The 22288-nt window shown below is 37.9% G+C and overlaps 1 protein-coding gene across 2 annotated transcripts in view; it reads left to right on the top strand.

Annotated features, from left to right (window-relative positions):
- Window positions 1-22288, top strand: part of LOC5572615 (homeobox protein abdominal-B) — a 171395-nt gene that overhangs the window by 75543 nt on the left and 73564 nt on the right. For both annotated transcript variants that reach the window (XM_021838492.1, XM_021838493.1), the window contains exon 2: window positions 21046-21101. In XM_021838492.1, the coding sequence (XP_021694184.1) occupies window positions 21046-21101 (56 nt within the window). The remainder of the gene's footprint in view (window positions 1-21045; window positions 21102-22288) is intronic.

A 22288-nucleotide genomic window follows, 5' to 3' on the forward strand; every position in this document is an offset into this window, starting at 1 on the left:
TACCACTAGCGCACCTCAAATTCCTCTGGGAACCTTTTCAACTCCCCAAGCTTTTGACATAAATTTTAAAAATACTACTAGGAATTCACATTATCCCGCTTACAAATTACAGGACGCTCTAGAGTTTATTAGGAATTACCAGATTTTGAATATATTCTTGGATCCCTGAAGAAGCCCTCAGTGTCCACTTGGAATCTGCAGATATCCTCATGATTTCGATAAAATTTCTGAAAAGTCCCACAAGAACGAAGAATTCCTTAAGGATTCTCCAGGGTACAGTAAGGAAACTCATATACTCAGCTCGTAAGGAACATTTTGATGTTGTTGAGACCCGTATCTTTGATTAACCATCTTGTACAGAATTCTGGATCGTCTTTCAACAAATCTAACGCCTTACAGAGCCTATAGAAAAGAGGGAGCGTAACTTTAAATAGTTGACGCAGAAAGATCTATATACACACCAATACCACCGTAGTTATCGCACGCTTCAATGATATTTTTGAGAATAAATTGTAGTTTGGACCGTACTCGCATTTGTCATGTTATTTAATGAAATTTATTAAAAGTTATGATACACGACATTTTGCTGTACGCGATGTATGTAAATACATAATAATAAAGACAGTGAGCCAAGAAGATGAGACAAGATTTATGATTGTAACTCTGTGTGAGTCATAGATGTTTTGTTGCTCTTATGTCGGTGCTGGTGCTTTGTTCAAACAAGCTGTTCCGAATCTGAAGAAAAGTGTTTTTTATTGTATCACCTATTGGCAGACTCAAGTGGGCTGGTCACTCGATATGAATGCCTAAGAAAAAAGATTGGTCTTTAGTTGAGATACTGGTGGAGATTATTGGTCTCATGAAACGTTGTCAATGTACGACCAATGACCATTCTGAGGTAAATAAGCGCGTACCCGAGTCCTTAGTAGTTGGTGAGATTTGGGAAAATATCGACGAAAATGGAGCTCTGGAATGTAATTGGTGTGGAGTTGATATGCTATTCAAATGATTAAAGCAACAGACACGATAATATTTACAAAAAATTACAAATTTTAATGGTATTGAAAAATGTTGCCAAAAACGGATCCATTTTGTTGCCAAAATCGGGGGGTGCCAAAATCGGAGCATGCCAAAAACGGAGCATGCCAAAAACGGAATCCCACTGTACTTTACTATGCATATCAAAATTTAAATACCTTGTTTTAAAATGTTGCGAAAAATATGAGCTTAGTGCAGACTCATATTGAAAAATAAAGGCATAACAGTCTCTATATGAACTTTCAACCCCAACAGCAGCTGCAAAACGCGAATTATGTTCCAAGTTTATATTTTTTGTTGATTAATAGAAGCAAAAGAAGTTATACGTGCGCTGGCCCGCTTTGTAAACTGGCCCACAATAGACTGGATATACCCCTGCACCTACCCAGTTAGTGCTGGAAGGTATAGGGGTTAGGTTAGCCGGCTGCCTATGTATCAGACGTAAGGAAAGGCGTACTATTTATTTATTTATTTATTTAACTTACGAATTTTGAAAGAGGGAAAAACCCCTTTGAGTGATATTCTAATGAAATCTTCTCAAAAAGGCACAAAACCTCTTTATCTTTTCGAATAACGTTATAAAATAATAAATATTAAATAAAGGCTCTCCCGGAATCGATCCATAGCGGAGCCGAAGTCTTCCATGTTCAATCAGTATGAATGTTCACAAGCACGTATCCAAAAAGTCAATCGATTAGATGGGATGAGTGCCAAAATTGTTGTCTCTGAAAGTAAAACCAGAAAAAAAAAAACAAACGAGCAGTATCATACACGATAAGAAATTTCATTTAAAAATTTGTATAAAATTTTCATGATAAGGAATGAATGATTTCCCAAAATATCTCGAACTGACACAGGAATATCAAGACCCAAACTAATTATATTTTCCAGTAATTTTTCTCTAGGTGCATCAATACGACAACATTCAAAAACAATATGATCTATGTCTTCATATGACTTATTACATTCACAAATATTTGAATCTGTGATATTCATGCGGTACAAATGACTACTACAAATATAATGATTAGACATTAATCTGGAAAAGGAACAAATAAAATTACGTCCAACAGGAAGATGTCGGAACCAGGGAAATACTTTAACTTTCGGATGAATGGAATAACAATATCGACCTTGGTCACTTGTATTCCAAGAAATTTGCCAATCATTTATTGAATGTTTTTTCAAATTAGTAAAATATTCCGAATAGTTAATATCGCGTTTATATATCGGTCCGCGAAAAACACCCAGTTTTGCCAATAAATCAGCCTGTTCATTACCATAAATATTGCAATGAGCTGGAATCCAAACAAATTTAATAACGAATCCTCTAGAATATAAATCATATAATAACCCTTTTATTGATAAAACAATATGATGGGTTTTGATATTGAAGCTAATGGAATTCAAAGCTTGAATACAGCTTAGGCTATCTGAACACACCAAAAATATATTAGGTGTATAATTTTTGATCAAATTGCATGTAAAATATAAAGCTGTTAATTCAGCTGTAAAAATGGAACAAGGAGATTCTAATTTATAAAAATGAGCCAATTGAAAGTTATATACACCAAACCCAGCCACATTTTCAATTAAAGATCCATCGGTGAAAAAATTCTGATCATTATCTACCCCAATAAATTTACGTTTTAATAACAATGGGGCATAACGGGGATAAGCATGACAAGGAATTTGTTTTAATTCTTCAAGTAAAGATAAATGAACAATTGGTTGAAAAGAATGAACATCCATGCTATATTCATGAAAATGTACAGATAAATTTGGAATAATATTTTCTGCAGAACAATAAATAAATGAATTCAATATTCTGTTAGTAGGATTAATTTCAAACAAAGATTTTAATGTATCAATTATAGAATGTTCATTTGAAAAACAATTTATCAAAAATTTGCAATTCAATTCCTGAATGCGATACTTGAGGGGAATAATACCAGCAAGAATTTCAATAGATTTAGTATGAGTGGAATTCATCAAATTTAGACAAATTCTCAAACAACGATATTGTATTTTTTCTAGTTTAGAAAAATGAGTTTGAGCAGCGCTACCAAAAGCAAAACAACCATATTCCATTACTGAACGAATAGTTGTTTTGTAAAAGAAAAGGCGTACTATAATGATAGAAAAGAAGAAGCGTAGGGAAACGATTGCCATGAACGAATAGTTTGAGTGTGATAAACCTTCTTATACCCAACTCCGCCCTTAGACGGGGTACACTTTGTGATTTTGTGTATTTTTTGTTTGTTCGGAAATCAAAATGATTTTACTTTTGGTTTAAACCTTGGGCCATAACACGTACATCAGGAAATATGCGACTCTTGAAACATTTTTGTATTTTTAAAAAATGTTTGCAAAATTGTATTATTTTATAACCTACAAATGCATGGGTCAAATTGAAAGTGTGATACATTTTTTTTTATATTTTTCTCAACCTATCATAGAAGATGATCTTGGTTGAATTGAAATAATTCTCAAACGATTTTTTTTCTAGTTACACGGAAAATAAAATATGTTCAAGAAAAAAATCAAAAGTACTGCAAAAAACTCAAATTTTTATTATTGTGAAAAATCCGTACCCAAAAAAGATCAAAAAATGAAAAAGGATGCATCTTTTTCCTAAAAATAAAAAATAGAAAAAACAATACCAACATTCATAAATTTACGAATAAAAATAAATCATTGTCCAAAACGTGTTTAGATCGATTTTAGATAGCAACAAATGATACTTGAATTGAAAATAAAAATTTGGGTATTAGAGGGTTAAGATATAAAAGCAAGTACAACTACAAAGTACGAGGAAAGAGACGGGCCTGGGTGATCTTTTACAGACCTAATTTCATTGAAAATGAGTCCCTCCTTGGTAGAGGCAGATCATTCCGTGGATGGATGATTACTGGATAGATTATCGTTTGGTCTTACATTCACCTCAGATACGGCCAAACTGCAAAGTTCAAGAATTTTTTTCTGGGAAATCCCCCTCCACATGCTTGGCGATCTGTTAAATTTATCCACCATCGGAAGTCGTCTAAGGATATTGTAGTAAGGCTATCGAAAGGTCCGTATCCCACTTAGAAGTAAAAAAGGTGGTAAAAAGGCGTATAAGTTTATTCTAGAAATCACAATAAAAATATTTTAGAGTTACCATGATTTCTCAGCTTGTTATTTAGGCAACAAGTTGCAAAATGATGATTTTTTCAGCACGAGTTGTACATTTAGTTTTGCAACGAGTTGCCTACAATATTTTTTGCTATTTCGAAAAATGCTATTTCAGCTGGATGAACTCTTAAAGCACTAACAAACAAGAAAACCCACATGGGCACACATCCATGCGTAGTATCAATTCAGTATTTTTCAATCACGTAGGCTGTGATACAGTAGCACCGAACGGATTAACCCGTATAGACCTGAGTGAAAGCAAAAATGCTAAAACCATCACCGTTTAGCGATTACTTGACGCATTCAATTTTTTTTGGCAGTATACTGATACACACATATATCTATCTATCTAGAAGTGGCCAGAGAAACTCAGGAATATTCTTGTGGCCTGAATTATTCCGATGGATCACTGGGTCAAGTCAGTGAAGAATGGCTATTTATTGGAACTTGCAAGTCTAGTTATTTGCAATGACTATCATTTTAATTTGCATGAATCATTAAGATGCGATATTCAGCATTATAAATAAAGAGGTTTGCACCATTAAGAATGTGGAAACTCGTGGCCACTCGGACATAATACCCTGAAGAACCTGCTGTAGTTTTGATAGATACTAAACCGTTTCACTTCTCGGAAACTAGAGATCAAACATAATAGTTTACTATAGTGCGTCCCCATCAGCTTGGAACAGATGTTAAGCTAGACTTTATCGTAAATTTGAGGCGTCGAGGGAACCCAAACATGGTCATTTGTGGGATTTCAAATCATTTCATATCACATCAGCATCATGCTGTCTACTCCATCACTAGTGAATTGATGGCGATAGACTACCCAGCTAACCAACAAGCATTTAAATAAGCCGCGCAGCAGAATGCTTTTGGAATTTGAACTGCTTGCTGCCGTATCTTAACAGTTTGATTGCTTGGCTGCATTCAATCAACAAGAGCACTGCTTTTGAAAAGCTCTTTGTTGTTGGAAAGTATTTCGTCTGCACGGACTAGTTTTGGTTCAGTGCATTCAAAATGCTTCTTTGTTACTTAACGAATGCTGAGTAAAAGGAGTCCAGGACATATGTAACTCTACCTCGGTCTCTTTTACACTTGTGCCTCCAATGTGTGACCGTTTTTTGTGATACATCCGATATGCAATCGCTATAACAAAAGTTATTGTATCGCATTTGCACTTACGGAAAGTCTCGTTAGAACCTGTCAACGGGTATTTGGAAGAAATTTGTCACATGTCTTCCTCTATGTTTTTCAAGAATGAAAATAAAAACATGCTAGAAGGCAGCAAACATGAGAAGAAGGAGAAGGTGTTGGAACACATTTTTGTTTTGTTTCGCTCTCCTCGGAGACGTTACACTTTTTTGACAGTCGGATGCAACGATTCTGAATGTGTAGCATTAAACCAGCCCGTTATTTCGCCAAAACCTGCATTGGAAAAGCACTACCAACAGCTATACGTCCAATGACGTGCTATACAAACGCATATATTGCTGAATAAATGCTGGTGTAAGTGCTCATTGGTTACTTGTGTATGGATATCACTGATGGGTTAAGTTCAGTTTTAAATTGCGCTAGTAAAATAGCAATTTATCAGTACAATATTTTCAACAGTGCTGCATATGGATTGAAACCATGGGTTGGTCACTGAAGAACATTAATAGCTTGGATAATTATCACGTGATCACTCATTCTGCAGTAACTATGATCTAGAGTGCGATGTCCCATCACTGCTGTTGGATGTCAAATCATAATGATATTGATAGCATGCAAGTGATATTAATAGTTTCGTTCATCAGCTATCATATGATATGACTGATATTGAGTAACTGTGCTTTTGGCCAACTTTGGACCACTGTGCGTACGATGGGCAAGTCTGATTTTAAGGTGTTCCACTAAACAGTGCGAAGATTTATTATCAAAAATATATTATTGAAAATGATTCAGATACTGTATAAGTTTTTTATTAGTACATCAAGGAATTTTATTCGAAATTGTGACTAGCCATCCTTTTTTATATATCTTTTACAAATTTTACCAAATGCGTCATGCAATTTGGCGTCCACTAGAGGCTGGTGCCCTTGGCGGGGCCAACCTGCCAACCGTACGCTACGGCGTTATGTATCATCTCTTGACATTGTTCATTACCAACTCTGAGCCTATTTATGGAGGCTGGGTTAAGTTCATCTTCACTCTGATGTCGAATTTTAGCCCAATTGGACACTTATGTAACGGATGCGTAGATTTGTCTTCGTGTAGGATTGTCAGTCCGGACGTCACGGTTGGCAACGAAGTTCAGTAAAATGGGGCCAGACAGGACCTAGCCGGTTAGTTTCCAAGGACGAAGGGGTTCCAAGTTCTTTCCAGCGAAATGATTTCGGTGAAGTGATGTGAATTCATATTCTGCTATGGAAGGATTATAGCAGTAGTAGAGAGGTCTGTTCCTTGACCAGAAATGGAGGCAACGATACAAAAAGTTACTGATTTTCCTTTTAAGGGAAAAGTATTCAAAATCGGCAGATAGAATTATTCTAGCCAAATTAAGTGTAATTGTGGTAACATTATGTTTAAAGATTATTTGCTGAGCAGGCCCTCAACCTACAATTTCCATGACATCCATTACTCGTGCTTGGTTTTGAGAATAACACGATGATAAACTTACGTCGTTTCGACAGCTTATTAACAGCCGTTAGATTTTAACCTTTCGAATATCGTCTTATATTATTAACTATACAGAGATTGTATGATTATTGTACAGCCAATGTGAGATATTGAAATAAAAATGTATGGTTGTAATACTGTTTTGTATCAAAAAGGGTAATTTATGTTTTTGTCAGGTTACAGACGTACAGATTTTGTACAATTTACAGGTAATGCATATAATGGATTTTGTTTTGTGTCATGTTTTGGTAGTGTCTATAACTGGTAATCAGCTCAAGCAGATTTAGCTTAACTTAGCTTATCAGAGTTTTCACCGACGTCATCCAGATCTACGTCGGTGAAGGATATTTTCTAGCTGGACAGTTTGTCGATTTCCCAGGGCATGTTCGTGCTTGCCATGTGAGATTCTAGTGCGGAATTGGTCAGTAGGTACAGAAACACTGCCCATAACTGCAAAACAGACACATTCGACATTTTTGACAAAATGGAGTTAATACCATGGAGAGTCATCAAATGATAAATACTTTCGATCAACTTACTGAAATCTGTGAGATTGCTCTAGAAAATTCGAAAAAAAATACCAAGTTGTTATGTCACATTGGTAATTATAACCGCATCACAGTCACATTGAGATTATTAATTAGCCCCGTAATGTGATAGCAATGAAATTTCTATCAGAATTATGTTCTGACAATTAACCTAGTATGCGAAATGAGTTTTACAAAATATCAGCCTCAAATAAGAACTTTTGAGTTCCTGGTAATTTTTAGAAAGTTCAGTTTCCCCCCATACTGCCATAAAATGCACACTTGGTACTCCATTTACATAATGTCTACTTTTGTCGAATGTTACAAATATGCAGTTATGGGCAGATCAGTGCTCATGAGATCACAAAGCTGAGAAGCAGGCTTGTCCTAGTTAGGACGTAAAGTCTGAATGAAAAAGAAGAACCATCCATAGTTTTGTTGATGAACCTCATTTAAAAATGAACTCTCCGAGCCTAAATCCGAGTGCATCTCTGCAGTCATCATTCTTTGTCGTACACAAAATCCAATGTGCAGCACAAGCCACTCGAAACAATCATGGCCCGGCATTATGTAAAAAAAATACCAAAACGGAGGATTGTTATTCTGTGAGGGTTACAGCAGAAAAAACGTGTTCCCTGAATAACAAAAATATCTGTCCAACCGGTGTCCATCGAGCGTGGCTGTTGCTTTTTGATCGGTCGTTAAACGAATTCTCTCCCCAATTGGCCGAAACCCAACAAATTGCCAAATTGCAGCGCTGAAAGTGCATTTAACGGACTTTCCGAAATCCGAACTTAACTGTACTGGCAACGCCAATCCACTCGCTTGATAAAGTTACAAAATTGTATCCTTTTTGTCCGGATCTTATTTATGAGTTTTTTTCTCCGATAAAGAGCTTTCACTTGGTTGCGCAGAAAATCATCATCATCTGCCTAATTACACGGTACATTTTCGTGTCCAGCTTGGCCCACATCTGCCATGACATGACGACGATGGCTGCAGGGTAATAAATTCGATATGCGACAGGCTCTCGTCGGATGTGCAAGCGCTGCATTATTGCCAGTAGATGGAGCCGGCCGTGGATAAATGAAGCCTGGTGCATGTTAATGATGATGTTTCTCGTTTTTCGGGGCTGCTTGAGTTTTCAGCTCAGGTAGACTGGCAGCCGGAGTCAACCAGCAGATGAACCGAACAACCAATTGTGCCGGATGCCTTTCTCTTCGGCCATGTTTGTTTGTATGTTCGGGAGATAGCGTCGGGATATTTTCTTTTTTTATATAGATTTTAAACAGAGTGCAGAGAAATGGGTTCAAGTTTCCCTTCCCCTGAACGGTTTGGGCTCCGGCGCAAGGCTCGGGTCGTAAATTATTCGGAAATGGCTTGATTCCTTGCTTCTTGTTTTTACCAGATCTACTGAAGGAGGAATTTTTTCAGCTGAGATCTGTGCTGCCCGCTGACGAGATATTCAAATTAAATCCATTAGTATTGGAAGCAATTCGTTAAGCATTTCTACGGAATCACATTTCCATATCGACGATCTGGGGATCCCAACCGGGATGAAACTCGTTTTCCATTTTCGTTATCCCGTAAGCGAGGCATTCTCGCGGTGTGACTGAAACTGATGTAAACGAATAAATTGACCATCAAGTCTTGACCCTACACTTGAAATTCGAAAATAAATTTATAATTCAAAAATAAAATAAAATGTGTAAAAATCAGACATAAAAGGAATGGTTTTCATCCAGGATGAATTCACGTTGAAGGTATTTCATCATTTCATTTTTCATTGAAGGCTACCATATCTATTCAATTCGAATCTTATGGTAACGTTTCTAGACACACCGTGATTCTCAAATCATACGCATCACAGCCAACAGATCTGCCGCCAGCCACCCTCCACCCTATTCCAGTCCGGGTCGATTGAATAAAAAATGGCTCGTTCTTTTCTTTCTTCTCGTGTGTATGTTGTTTATTGGGTTTTTCAACAAAGGGTCCGATACAATACAGCCAAGGGAACAACGCCGAGAAAAGATGCTGCTTTTATAATAGCATCGTTTCATCTCTTTGCCATTGGAATCGACTAACAGCGCTCCCTTTGGATTTTCCTCCGAACAGAGAGTTCAACTTTTGCACGATTTCGCTCGAATAGATGAAAATCCTCATTCAAACCCTGACGGCTCTTGTTTGAATGCCATTGTGTACCCAGTCGGGACCGGAATCTAATCGCATGGAATTCTTCTCCCCAGTCTTATTTCTTTTTTCTCCAGCACACAAAACAAGCAAAGGGAGGAGAACGGTCCAACTATTGATTACAAGAAAGTTTTCTTTTCTCGCCCATGTTTTTGTTTATTTTCGTTGCTCATAAATAACGGCTTTGCTTTCCACATCCCGGTTGAGGCCGAGAGCGTCGGCGATATATTGACACGAATGCGTCACTTGAAAAGTCAATAAAACTTTCAAAACAGTAGAAGGGGTTTATTTGTCTCCCGGGTCGTTCGGGGCAGTGACAGTGAATATCTAGATGGAGACGCCCGGTGGCCAAGCGAGAGGGCGACCAATATTCGAGCATGAAAAATCGATTCACTCCACCCAAGGCGCCTTCCTTAGCCTAGTGGCAAGGTCTGCGGCTACAAAGTAAAGCTATGCTGAAGGTGTCTGGGTTCGATTCCCGGTCGGTCCTAGATCTTTTCGTGATGGAAATTTCCTTGACTTTCCTGGGCATAGAGTATCATAGTGCTTGGTTGCGAACACTACAACTTTGGCAAAAAAGCTCTTAGTTGATAACTGTGGAAGTGCTCATAGAACACTAATCTGATGAGCAGACTCTGTTCTAAAGAAAGCGAAATGTCAAGAAGAAGAAGCAGGGCGTAACTAAACGAACGAGAATCGTGGGTGGGTGGCTGAATTCCATTCTTGCGAGACTTTAAACTGCTCCCTATCCCCCGGATTGATAGACCGCTTTAATCAATCTCTACCGATCTCTGACATCAGAAGCAGCGAACGCCTCAGAGTGGCCTCCGTAGATGATGGGATTAACTCTTAGCCCCCAGCACAAAATGGATCCATTTAGATTCGTTCAATAAATTAAGATTACCGTTCGTTCACCCCACTCCTTTTCCGAGCCTCCTTTCGATTCGGTTACACGCATCTAGCATGGTAGGTTTGATTTTCGACATTTCGTATTCGAAATGAAGTCTGATCTGAGTTCAGTTGAAACTGGAGTGATGCCGTCATCGACCAACCCGGCGGCGGAGGGCAAACACAACAACAAACGGTATTATTCTGGAGGAACTTAATCCGATTAGGGCCGTTACGTACGGTTGTGGGGGAGTTGACCGAGAAACCATGACGACGACCACAAGCTCAAAACGTGCGGATTACCCTTCTTAGTAAGACGAATCGGATGCATCCTCCCGGCTCGGCATCTCTTTTGGTTGTAATCGGAAAAATCCCTATGTGGAATCGATTGGGTAAATATTTACGCTCCAATAATTGAAATGGAAGTTTTGGCGATGCATGAGGGTTTGACGCAAGCTAGGATTTGTAGTATTTAATGAGAATGTTGGATTACACGTGTTGGTTATTGGAGATCGTGTGAGCTGTTGATCGTTAAAAAGCCTGTTTGTACAATCATACTATTAGCTTTGTAGATTTTATCATACTTTCACTTATAACAAATATGATAAGGGAACGTTTCCATGCTATGAAAATTTGAAAATTTCAATGTTTGTAAGAGAATAAATTTTGAAGGTTCACTCACACTTTTGTCCATGGGATATCCAATCAACATTTTAGGTTTCGACATATTCTTATAACTGACAAAAAATAATAGATTTTGTCAAAAATCGAGTGCTAAAAATTCAAAAGACGATGACGGCACTGTCCACGTCCTTGTCCTTACGATTTGGATCGGGGAAAGGCAGGAATGTTAGTTCAACTACCATTGTTACTAGAGACCAATATTACGTCTGCATCCACACAGTTGTCATTGTAAGGATTTGAAAGCTACCTTTGGTTGGTGAAGACATATTCTCAATTTCACGCTAGCCCCCGTAACAGCAATCAACGCAGTCAAAGCCAAAATCTTCTCTTTGTTACATCGAATGTATTCTATTTGTGTCTATTGTGTTTTGGTTGGGTCTTATGAGCATTAACTGAGAGCTTTCTTTGCCAAAGTAGTCATTTTCGCATTCGTATATGGTATGACAGGCAGAAGAGACGAATTTTCATTGTGAAAAGATCCTTGACCGGGGCCCAGATAGCCGTAGCGGTAAACGCGCAGCTATTCAGCAAGACCAAGCTGAGGGTCGTGGGTTCGAATCCCACCGGTCGAGCACCGGCCACACGATATACACATGCAAAAATGGTCATTGGCATAGTAAGCTCTCAGTTAAAAACTGTGGAAGTGCTCATAAGAACACTAAGCTGAGAAGCAGGCTCTGTCTCAGTGGGGACGTAACGCCAGAAAGAAGAAGAAGATCCTTGACCGATTAGGAATCAAACCCAGTACATGGCTTTGCTTTTTAGCCACGGACGTCTTGCCGAGCGTCACTGGGCTATGAAAGGTCCCCATTTATTGTATGAATTCGAATCTTCATTCTCAGTCGATGAGATTTTCTTTTATGTGTCAATTCGAAAAGTGTTCAAAACAAATATATAATTAATTGCAACGAATTTTGCTGGTAAGAGGAGGATTTCTGTGGATATTTTGACTATGGCTGTTTGCATAAGTGTTACTGGACTCAACCGCTTTAACTTGTTTAACAAATTTACTACTCATACTTCTCCTAGAATCGAATACGAAATTTTGTTTTTCGTATGTAAGGTAGTAATGCGAGCAAATACCTTTAAACTCTAATACGATGCTTATCTTGTTCTAAATATTTGCTAAAAATGGTAAACAAATTGTGTTCAATATCGAGGGAAATCAATTTTTAGGTGGAACTTAAGTAATCCCTCGTTGATTACGCATTCAAGTACACCCGATTCTGTTTTTACACGGGGGATGCGTACCGTGCAAAAAAAGTTTTCAGTTCAAAATTTCAAAAACCGTGCAAAAAAAGTTCCATGCAAAAATAAGGTTTTGGCGGAAAAAAATGTATGGAAACTTTTTTCGCACGGCCGTGTAAAAAAAAACAGAATCGGGTGTATTATGAATCTATGCTGAAATTTGGATAGTCCTAACAAGTCATTCAATATTGCTCTGATCTATTTCAGAATCATTTCTTCGAATTATTCTAGACTCACACTAAAAATTTTAATCAATGAGTTCTCCCGCTAAGAAAAAATATTAGGTTTTGTCTCATGAATCTTACACTTTAGATTTTGATTCAAAACCACTCAATAATGCACAAGGGGACATGGCATCAGAAACCCATCAAATCTATTGTTCTTGTTAATATCAGAAGGTTTGTTACAATTTTAGAAAACAAACAAAGAACGTTGGTTTATGCGCGAAAACTACTGAAAAACGCGAAAATGTGTCACACGGGTGAACGTACTCATCAATGAATAATCTCAAACATGAAATTTGATAATTTGAGTTTTTTCCAACACTGCCCTTAGGCACGAAAGATGTTTGTTTTTTTTTTTTTAAGTTCGTGAGGTCAAATGTAATTTATAAGCTCTTATAAATAGAAAAATATTGCACAACAATTAACAAAATTTAAATTTTAAATATTCGAAATATCGAAAATATCGCTTCCTCACCTATTGATAAAAAATACACTTATTTACAAAGCTTCACTGCCTTCTGAGAAGTCGTCACGGCTCCGGTCAAGCACCGGTTGGGAAGCCCTGATATAGCACGTGTATTGGAGACCTACTTTTTTCTGTCTTTTTTAATGATTTTTTTTTGCCCTGGGCTAGTTCATCTCGGGACCAATAAGTGACTTTGTCGGGCATGGGATTCGATTCCAGGTTCTCGGCGTGATAGGCGTGTATTCTAACCACTACACCAGGTCCGTGCCCATGGAGATCTACTGAAAAATGAGTGGAAGACCTTTAAAAACTTCAAGCTCTTCAGCAACACAAGAAGTACGTATATGCTTAGATGTCAACAAATCAGATGATCGTTCCAAACGAGATCGTTTTATAAATCTGAGCAGATGGCCAGATGAACTTCAACTTTTCCAGTATGAGCCTCCTTCACGTTGTGTCATAGGCTTTCGATATATCCAGGAAAACAGCCTAAGAATAGTGTTTTTTATTAAGATATTCTCTAATTGTACCTTCCAATTTTACTAAATGGTCAGTGGTGGATTTCGCCTTTCTGAACTCAAACTGATATTTATGCAATATCTGTTTGGTTTCCAAAATGAAAACTAAGCACTGTTCACCATTTTTTTGCAAACCAACTGTTTAACTAAATAGAACTATAGTTCAGTGGTTTTGTTCTATCCCCTTTACCCTTGTAAATTGGGATCACAATAGGGTCCTAAAGCCCTGTCCCAATTTTAGTGCCAAACGCTTAAGTTTAGGCCAAAAACACATTTTTACTTAATTTTCTAATGTTTTCCTTTGGTTTAAGTCCAAAAAATATTTTTTTAGATTTTGTCAAACTTTTGGCTTAAACTCAAATTTTGTGTGTATTTTGTTTAACGTGTCCCTTCCGAAATGTCAGATAGGAACAATCCCAGTGTTAAAACTAAAACCCCTGTGGTGTTTTTGTCGACTAAACGAACGTCAAATATGATCTAAAGTGTCAAGGTTCATTTATGGACCAATTTTTTAAATTTAAATTTAAATATGATATAGCCATTATTTAAGCGGGAAAAATTGCTAAAGTAGTTGCAGTAACATGCTTTATCGTGGTATTAAATAAAAACAAGATTTCATTGAAAATTTTAGGACCCAATTGACTTTGTTCATTCTTCAGGGTACGCCGATTGTTGCCATAGCTTGTTATAAGTCTCCTGCAACTTGTACTTACAATCTAGCGGTTAGTTACTCAATGCACATTATCTTCATCTGAGGCAGAGTCCTTCATACTCTACAGGGCTTCATCCAATTCATACATTGAAAAGTTTTTATTTTACTCTTCCTTCGGTGCATCAAATGTAAAAAAAGGGTTTCTCTCAGTTTGCTGTCCAGCATCACGGGCATTGAGTTCTTTTCAGCCTTGCAAATCTGCCGGGAAAGATGATATTTTCCCAGGCTTACTGCAACAAGGAAAAGAGACGCGTTGTCCGCTCTTAACCGAAATATTCAAAGCAAGCGTTGCGCTTTCACATATTCCTAAAGCGTGGCAAAAGGTTCGAGTTGTTTTCAATCCAAAAGCTGGAAGAAAGGATAAAACAACTCCCAAAGCCTTTAGACCTAAAGCCTTTCCTCTGTTCTTTTAAAGACAATGGAAAAAATAATTGATGACTTCATCAAGTCAACAAGTTTAATAGAAATGCTTCTTTCTAAATACTAATTTGCGTATCAATCAGGTAAATCTACCATTACGGCGCTGCAGTCGCTGGTAAATAAAATCGAGAAATCTCTTGAAGCCAAAGAAATAGCCGTGGTTGCTTTTCTCGATATTGAAGGAGCATTCGATAATGCATCCTATAGCTCTATAAGTTCAGCCATGGAAGCAAAGGGCTTGGATAAAAGTGTTATCGAATGGGTTATGACTATGCTCAAGGATCGCACAATTTCTGCTGATCTAGGAGGTGCACAAATATCTATAAGATCAACGAAGGGATGTCCTCAAGGAGGAGTGTTATCGCCCTTACTGTGGTCTCTTGTAGTAAACGAACTCCTTAGAAATTTAATAGATCAAAGTTTTGAGGTAATTGGATATGCCGACGATGTGGCCATCTTGGTTCGTGGAAAGTTTGATAACACGATTTCCGATTGGTTGCAAACTGCGTTAAAATTACTCTCAAATGGTGTAGGAAAGAGGGGTTAAACGTAAACCCTTCAAAAACTATTATCGTGCCTTTTACCAGAAGGAAAAAGGTAAAGCTTATACAGCCCTCTTTGAATGGAGTTCAAATTCAATTTTCGGAAGAAGTTAAACACCTTGGGGTTACTTTGGATAAGAAATTGAACTGGAACTCTCATCTGAGCAAGGTCATAAGTAAGGGTACTAATGCCCTATGGGTCTGCAATAAAGCCCTAGGAAAAACTTGGGGACTGCGACCTAATATGGTAAACTGGATTTATTCAGCAATAGTCCGACCAAAAATTAGTTATGCTTCACTGGTATGGTGGCCCAAGACAAATGAGGTAACCGCTCAGAAGCAGCTGGCTAAGTTGCAGAGACTTGCTTGTATATCAATGACAGGGGCAATGAAAAGTACGCCATCGGTTGCTTTGGATGCCCTTCTTAATATACTGCCTTTGCATCAATTCATTAAACTGCAAGCTGCAAAAAATGCCTTGCAGTTTATTCGTTATGATAAAATACTAGATGGTGATTTGATTGGTCACATGAAGATCATCAAGGAATTCAATTTGAATTCAGATAACAAAACAATAGAAGATTGGATGATAACGAAGACCAACTATGATGTTCCCTTCAAAGTGGTTAAACCAAGACGCTATACTTGGGATTCTGGTGGGCCAAGTTTACGTGCAGATTCTATTGTATTTTATACTGACGGGTCAAAGATGGGCGACAATACCGGAGCTGGAGTTTTCGGCCCTGGTATCAGCAAGGTAATCGCTATGGGGCGCAGCCCCACTGTGTTCCAAGCTGAAATACAAGCCATCATTGACTGTACAAATGTTTGTCTCAAAAGAAACTATAGGTTTGCAAAGATCTGTATTTTCTCGGACAGTCAAGCAGCTTTGAATGCTCTAAAGGCATTCACATGTAGATCAAAGTTAGTGTGGGAATGCATTCTTTCTCTGAAGCAATTGGTCAGTAGGAACGAAGTTACATTGTATTGGGTGCCCGGCCATTGCGGAATTAAGGGGAATGAAATCGCCGACAATCTAGCAAGACAGGGTGCAGCTTCGAGCTTTATCGGCCCTGAACCGTTTTGTGGTGTTCCTGAGTGCACTCTCAATATGAAACTGAAAAATTGAGAAATGTCCATGGTAGAATCCAATTGGAACGCCACGGATACATCCAAGCAAGCGAAAAGATTCATAAAACCCAGTCTAGCTAAAGCCCGGACTATACTGAATCTTAATAAAGGAAATCTTAGGGTAATAACTGGCCTGATGACCGGTCACTGCCCAAGTAGGTATCATCTTAAAAATATAGGAAAAATACAATCCTCTGAGTGTCGTTTTTGTCAAGCTGAAAACGAAACTGCTGAGCATTTACTCTGCAACTGCGGAGCATTGCTTAATCAAAGAATGTTAACATTTGGAAAAGGGTTATTAGAGCCCTTGGAAATTTGGCAAGGTAGTCCTAATAGGGTAATAGACTTTATAAAACGAGTTGTGCCCAGTTGGGACAGTGTGACACATCAACCAATGTCTATCACATCTCAATTGTGAAAGGATATTTGATGAGCACCAAATAAAATATGGGTCATACCACAATATTCCTAAATAATGGAAGCAGTGGTGAAAAGGCTCTACAGATGAGGAAAAAAAACATCACGGGAATGTTTACTGTACGAGTTATCACTAGAAACACTGCAAAAGGCTTCAGCTATTCCCACACTTGTTGTTTCTTCACAACCTTCATATTTGATTTCTCCAATACAAACTTGCTAACATCTTCCTTTGAGCGACCTGTATTTGTTCGACATATCTCTAACCGAAATCTGCACATTGAAAGAAGACACAAATTGTTTCCACGACTCCTTTTTAGTACTTTTGATTACTTGGCGTGCTTCACGTCTAGCTGTTTTGAAGTCTCTGGCAAGCTCTTCTCTACATTCGTCGTTTGGTGCTGATTCTTTTTCTAAAATACATTCTTCTAAATGCCATTAATCGTTTCTTTATCGCAATATGGACTTCGTCGTTCCATCATGGGACTACTCAACGCGATGGTACTCCATTCGTTCGTGGTATCGATTGCTCAGCTGCAGATATTATTCCCGCAGTAATTCCGTTCATTTGTTCTTCTGAGTCCTATATTCGAGGGATATTGACGATATGTTGATACTAATCCCAGTCTGCTTCCTGAATATTCCATTTAGGTCTGGTTGGATTCTTTTGCGTTTCTCTTGGGTGACGGATTAGTGTTGGCGTATGACCACTAGAGTGATGCAAATATTGAAATTTTTGCTCCCCTATGCTTAAACGATTTTTATTATGGTAAATAGCATCCTCCCAAAGTTTGAAGTAATTCGGAAGAAATTTGGCTGTGCACACGCCATTTGAAGCCTCAATATGTTGAATATATACCTTCTAGCTAATAGGATCTTGGGGTAAAGAAGATTGAAGGTTTCTTTTAACCTTTTAATCTTCAACACCAGATAACCCTAGATCTGCTGAACAACTTTGCAGAATACACCAATCTTCTAGCTCATTTATATGTTGAGATATCCGTTTGAGGCCAATTTTTGACCCCTCGTGTCTACGCTTTTTCTGTAAACCTGGAAAATGGGTTGGGGTCAGGGGGGTGGCTCACTCAAGGATTATAAGACCAATTAATCGCATTTACTTCAAAATTTATTTCAGATTATTTGATCTACTAGTCTCCGAATAGTGGCCTTTTAAAAATTCAAGGTTCGTTTCGGAATTTTAGGGGTTAATGTCGGTCTAATAAGTATGGTCCATGCGGAACCGGTTACTGGAGCCCTGGAAGGTGGCCAATCTGGACAATTCGATGAAATTACTCGGATTTATGCCCCGAAACTAAATGAATGGCGTCCAAACCTACCGTTTTGACTCATATTCCGAACACTTAAGGCCAACAGTGACTTCAAATGCATCTGACTGGCAGAAATTGGCTGATATTTGTGTAAATTTGAATTTCTTCGCAAAGTCTAACTGTTAGCTGTTGGATGTACCGATAATAATGTTGATATAGTTCGTTTTAGTATAGTTTTTACGCAAAAGTATGGATCAACATTTTGATTCAAATGCCGAACACTGTGTTCATTCTGTCTCATATTCCGAACAGCTTGATTCAAATTCCGAACAACACGAATAAATCGTATTCAAATGAATAATTTAGCAAATAAATTTATCTGAGCTTGTTCTACTGGTCTCAAACTAGAGAATCATCCTAACTCTCACGGTATAAATTATATTGGAAACGTTATAATTGAATTGCAATTGACTACCATTTCCTTGTTATTTGGTGACATATTTCAGCGAAACATTTCAACCAAATCGCCATACAAAAACTGAGTGTTCGGAATATGAGTCTATTCGGAATTTGAGACAAAACGGTATATGGTCTTTAATGTTTGGATGTATTTTGCCGAAAAGATTAATGAATGGTTATTCAAGTCCATTTTGAGCACCGGAATGGCCACCGTAAAACCCGTATTATGGGACCACCAAATTCCAGCACCAAAACTGGCATGCGACGGCTCAATCTTCATGACTTTGAATAACTTTTACTCTTCTAGTTCAATTACAGATCAAAGACCATTTCAATTCTCTTCGACCACCAGATGCTTCGCTGTTCATTGTAATTCACATAAACTCATAGAGGCGTACGTACAATCTGTGGTGGGCGACCAGCATTTTGCCGTTGTTGCCTGAAAGTGGAACAACATCTCATTTATTTTTGTAAGATGCAGGTCGTTAGGCCGAATGCCTATGGCTAAGCACATTCATCGGTGTTTTCCCTTCTTTTAATCAAATGCTGTTTTTTCTAGTTATATTCCACAGCAGATATTGTGGGCTTCTAGGTAATACAAATTATCCTGATCTAACAACTAACAATCCATTCGACCTGAAAATTGATCTGGCGGCTTCTTGGTGATGCAAATTATACTGACCTCTCATTTTCGGCATAACGACCCTTTCGGCCTAATGGCTTTCGGCTTAACGGCATTTGGCTTAACGGCATTCGGCCTAACGGAATAGAACCATTTTGCCTAGAACAGCCTTTGATTGGAAGAAGAAAAAACATTGATGAATGTGCTAGCCATTTGATATAGTAATAAATGTTATTTCGGCCTAACGACCCTTTTAGCCTAACGACATGTACCCTACAAATCTGGTTGATCCTATTGTTGATACAATCTTTATAATAAGATATGTAAACACGCTTATTTTATCATGGCCAGATCCTTGAAATACAAGAACTCTGGTAAATAGAAAAAAAAAACAATTGCTAAAATAGATTATTGAAGTTTTTTTTCAAAGTTTTTCTTAAATCCCGGTGTACTTACTAATATTCAATGTAAATAAAGAAATTACGTTAATGTGATATTATCCGTACTTAATAAATACTTCATTCTTGTAAATTTACGTCCAACGTGACTTAAAATTTGTGCAATCCAAACAATAATCAGTTCAATGAGATGGAAAATTGCGTCATTCGTAACTTAAATTTACCTCATTTTACGTGCTTTCATATGTCGGGCACATATGAAGTGATTTTTTTCTAAATGTCTAGACTGTTTTGGAACTTTGTACGTACAGTGATCAATGGTCCAACCCACCTACTTACAAAATGATCACATGGCGTAGGATGAAAAACTCTACCATTCTTATCCCAACTAACTATCAAAAATATCTTGGAATCATTTGTGATCTTTAAGCTACTAGGGTCGATGTACCAATAGCCGCATAGCTAAGAACAAAAATTCGTATAAAATCGAAAAATACCGCTAGCGTCATGATTTTTACATCATCTGAAAGCTTTTTATCTTGGTTTTGTGGGAAAAATATGAAAACTACGAAAACTCAAATGTTTGTATTTATTATCGCTTGTGCCACTATAGGAATACATGTGCCTATAGTAGCATTATTTCTAATTTCTGTTCCTATAGTAGCACTAGCATCACGGCGTTGGCAAAATACTCATCAAAACCGTATTTTTACAAAATTTTTTTATTGTTCCTACAAAGTGTGGATAAAAAGCTTTCGTTTGATGTAAAAAAGTTCTTAATTCATGAATTACTTCGTATAATGAAAAAATAGTTTCTCTCAGTAGTGCTACTATAGGAACAATAGGTTTACTATAGGCGCAAGGGAGCTCAAATTTTAAGCAAAACTAATTATTTCGATCATTTATTGAACAAAATCAAGCTGTTTATCAATGGTACTTAGATAAATAGCTACTGACCTTCATGTCAAAAAATGTTTTAAAAAGATTTATAGCACAACGGCCGTAAAAAGCCACTAGTGCGACTATAGGGGACTGTCCACTAAGGGAACACCGACCCTAGTAAATTCTATAGTTTTAGTCAAATTCTTTTGCTGGGATCCTGGCTCTGAAGTGAAGCAAAGCTGTAGTCATCCAGATATTCAGGCAAGATTTGAGGGTTAAGTTTGAAATATTCGATGAAATCTCGGCTAGCTTGAGATTGTTTCCGTACTCAGTGGACACTTAGCCGAGGCTTTTTTGTGATTCTTATTAATTATCAAGTTGATGTCAGAGTATGCTACTGATAATTGTGAAGATTCTTGAGTAAAGTGTAGGTTTCAACTTTTTTAAATCGTTATTGTTTTCTGTGAAAAATGATATTTTTTCATTATTTCGTATCTTTTGTTGTGATATTTTCTCCTTTTTTTCTAGTTTCGTAGAAAATTTACTAATTGTATTTCATTTTTCGCTTCGTTTCAGAAAGTAATGATAATCACTACTCGTCGCTCAGAGTTAGTGATTTGCTCATAAGGAAGGTGAGTGAACTCTTTGTTTTATGCCCGTTGTCTGACAATGTATCCTCCACGTAGAGAATGTGTAGGTTGGTAGGTGGAAGAATGTCACCCCTGTCGACTCCTGGATCCTGGTGCCACCACCAATCCCTGCGGCGAGGATCCTGCGCAGTAGCTACCCACGGTCTAGCTACCCGCGGTCTCATCAGCTACCGGTTTCCCAGGGCAATGGCTGACGGAATGCTACCGTTCGCTCCAGAGATAGATGAAAACGGGAAAAAAAGGAAACTCAATCGCGAGAAATAAAATGTAGCACTCCAGTCCGAAGCTTCGAGAGATGGCCGATGTGGATGCTGTGCTTGTGCATTCCCGTAAGCCGTGTGGCTGGCTATCAGAAAGAAAACAGATGCTAATGAATCAATTAAGCTTTTTATGGCTTTCTGGATCGGTCGTCCATGGACGATGTGTTCGTCGTGGCAATGCATTGATTGTTAATACCGTTATTATAACCGACTACAAAGACGACAAAGCCACTGACTGGAAGGAGCCCAAGCCCAAGTGGATGACGCGATATTACAATGCCCTGACCGGTTTTGCAGGCGAGGCGAGAGTGCAAAAAGTGTAACAAAATGTGCTGCGAGGCAATAAAATCGACTCAACACGGCGGCGTGACAGTTTTCCATTTCGCATTGAAAATGAGCAAGCCGTCCGCAATATATAACCGATCGACTGACGATAATGTTGTAGTCGGGTGTGGAATGAAATTATTTTGCCGGCACACAGCGAAAAATACATTGTAATATTACGTCGTTTTACATGTATATCACTTGCGTCGTGATTAATTTGAAAAAATGAGTGCATTGAAATAGTTGACATGACGTTATAACATACATGTTATTATAATAATTCAAATGTAATTTTACGCAACATTTACGCAACATGATGTGCATCGAAAACGACGTGATATTACAATACAGTTTTAGCTGTGTATGCTGAGGCCGTTGTTGAATGCACAATTTCAGCGCCTTTGGAGCCCTGGATCCAGGTGATATGGTGATGTCGAATGGCTTACCATTTTCCAACATTACCTATCCGACTCTGACATCTCGCTAGCTAAAACCAGATTCTTGCTTGTTGAAGGACAACAGCACAGCGTTATTCCGACGAATGTGATGTGTTTGGTTTTGAGTTAGACAAAAAAACATGTCGGT

This window comes from Aedes aegypti, chromosome 1, assembly GCF_002204515.2.
Source record: "Aedes aegypti strain LVP_AGWG chromosome 1, AaegL5.0 Primary Assembly, whole genome shotgun sequence".
Classification (NCBI taxonomy): domain Eukaryota; kingdom Metazoa; phylum Arthropoda; class Insecta; order Diptera; family Culicidae; genus Aedes; species Aedes aegypti.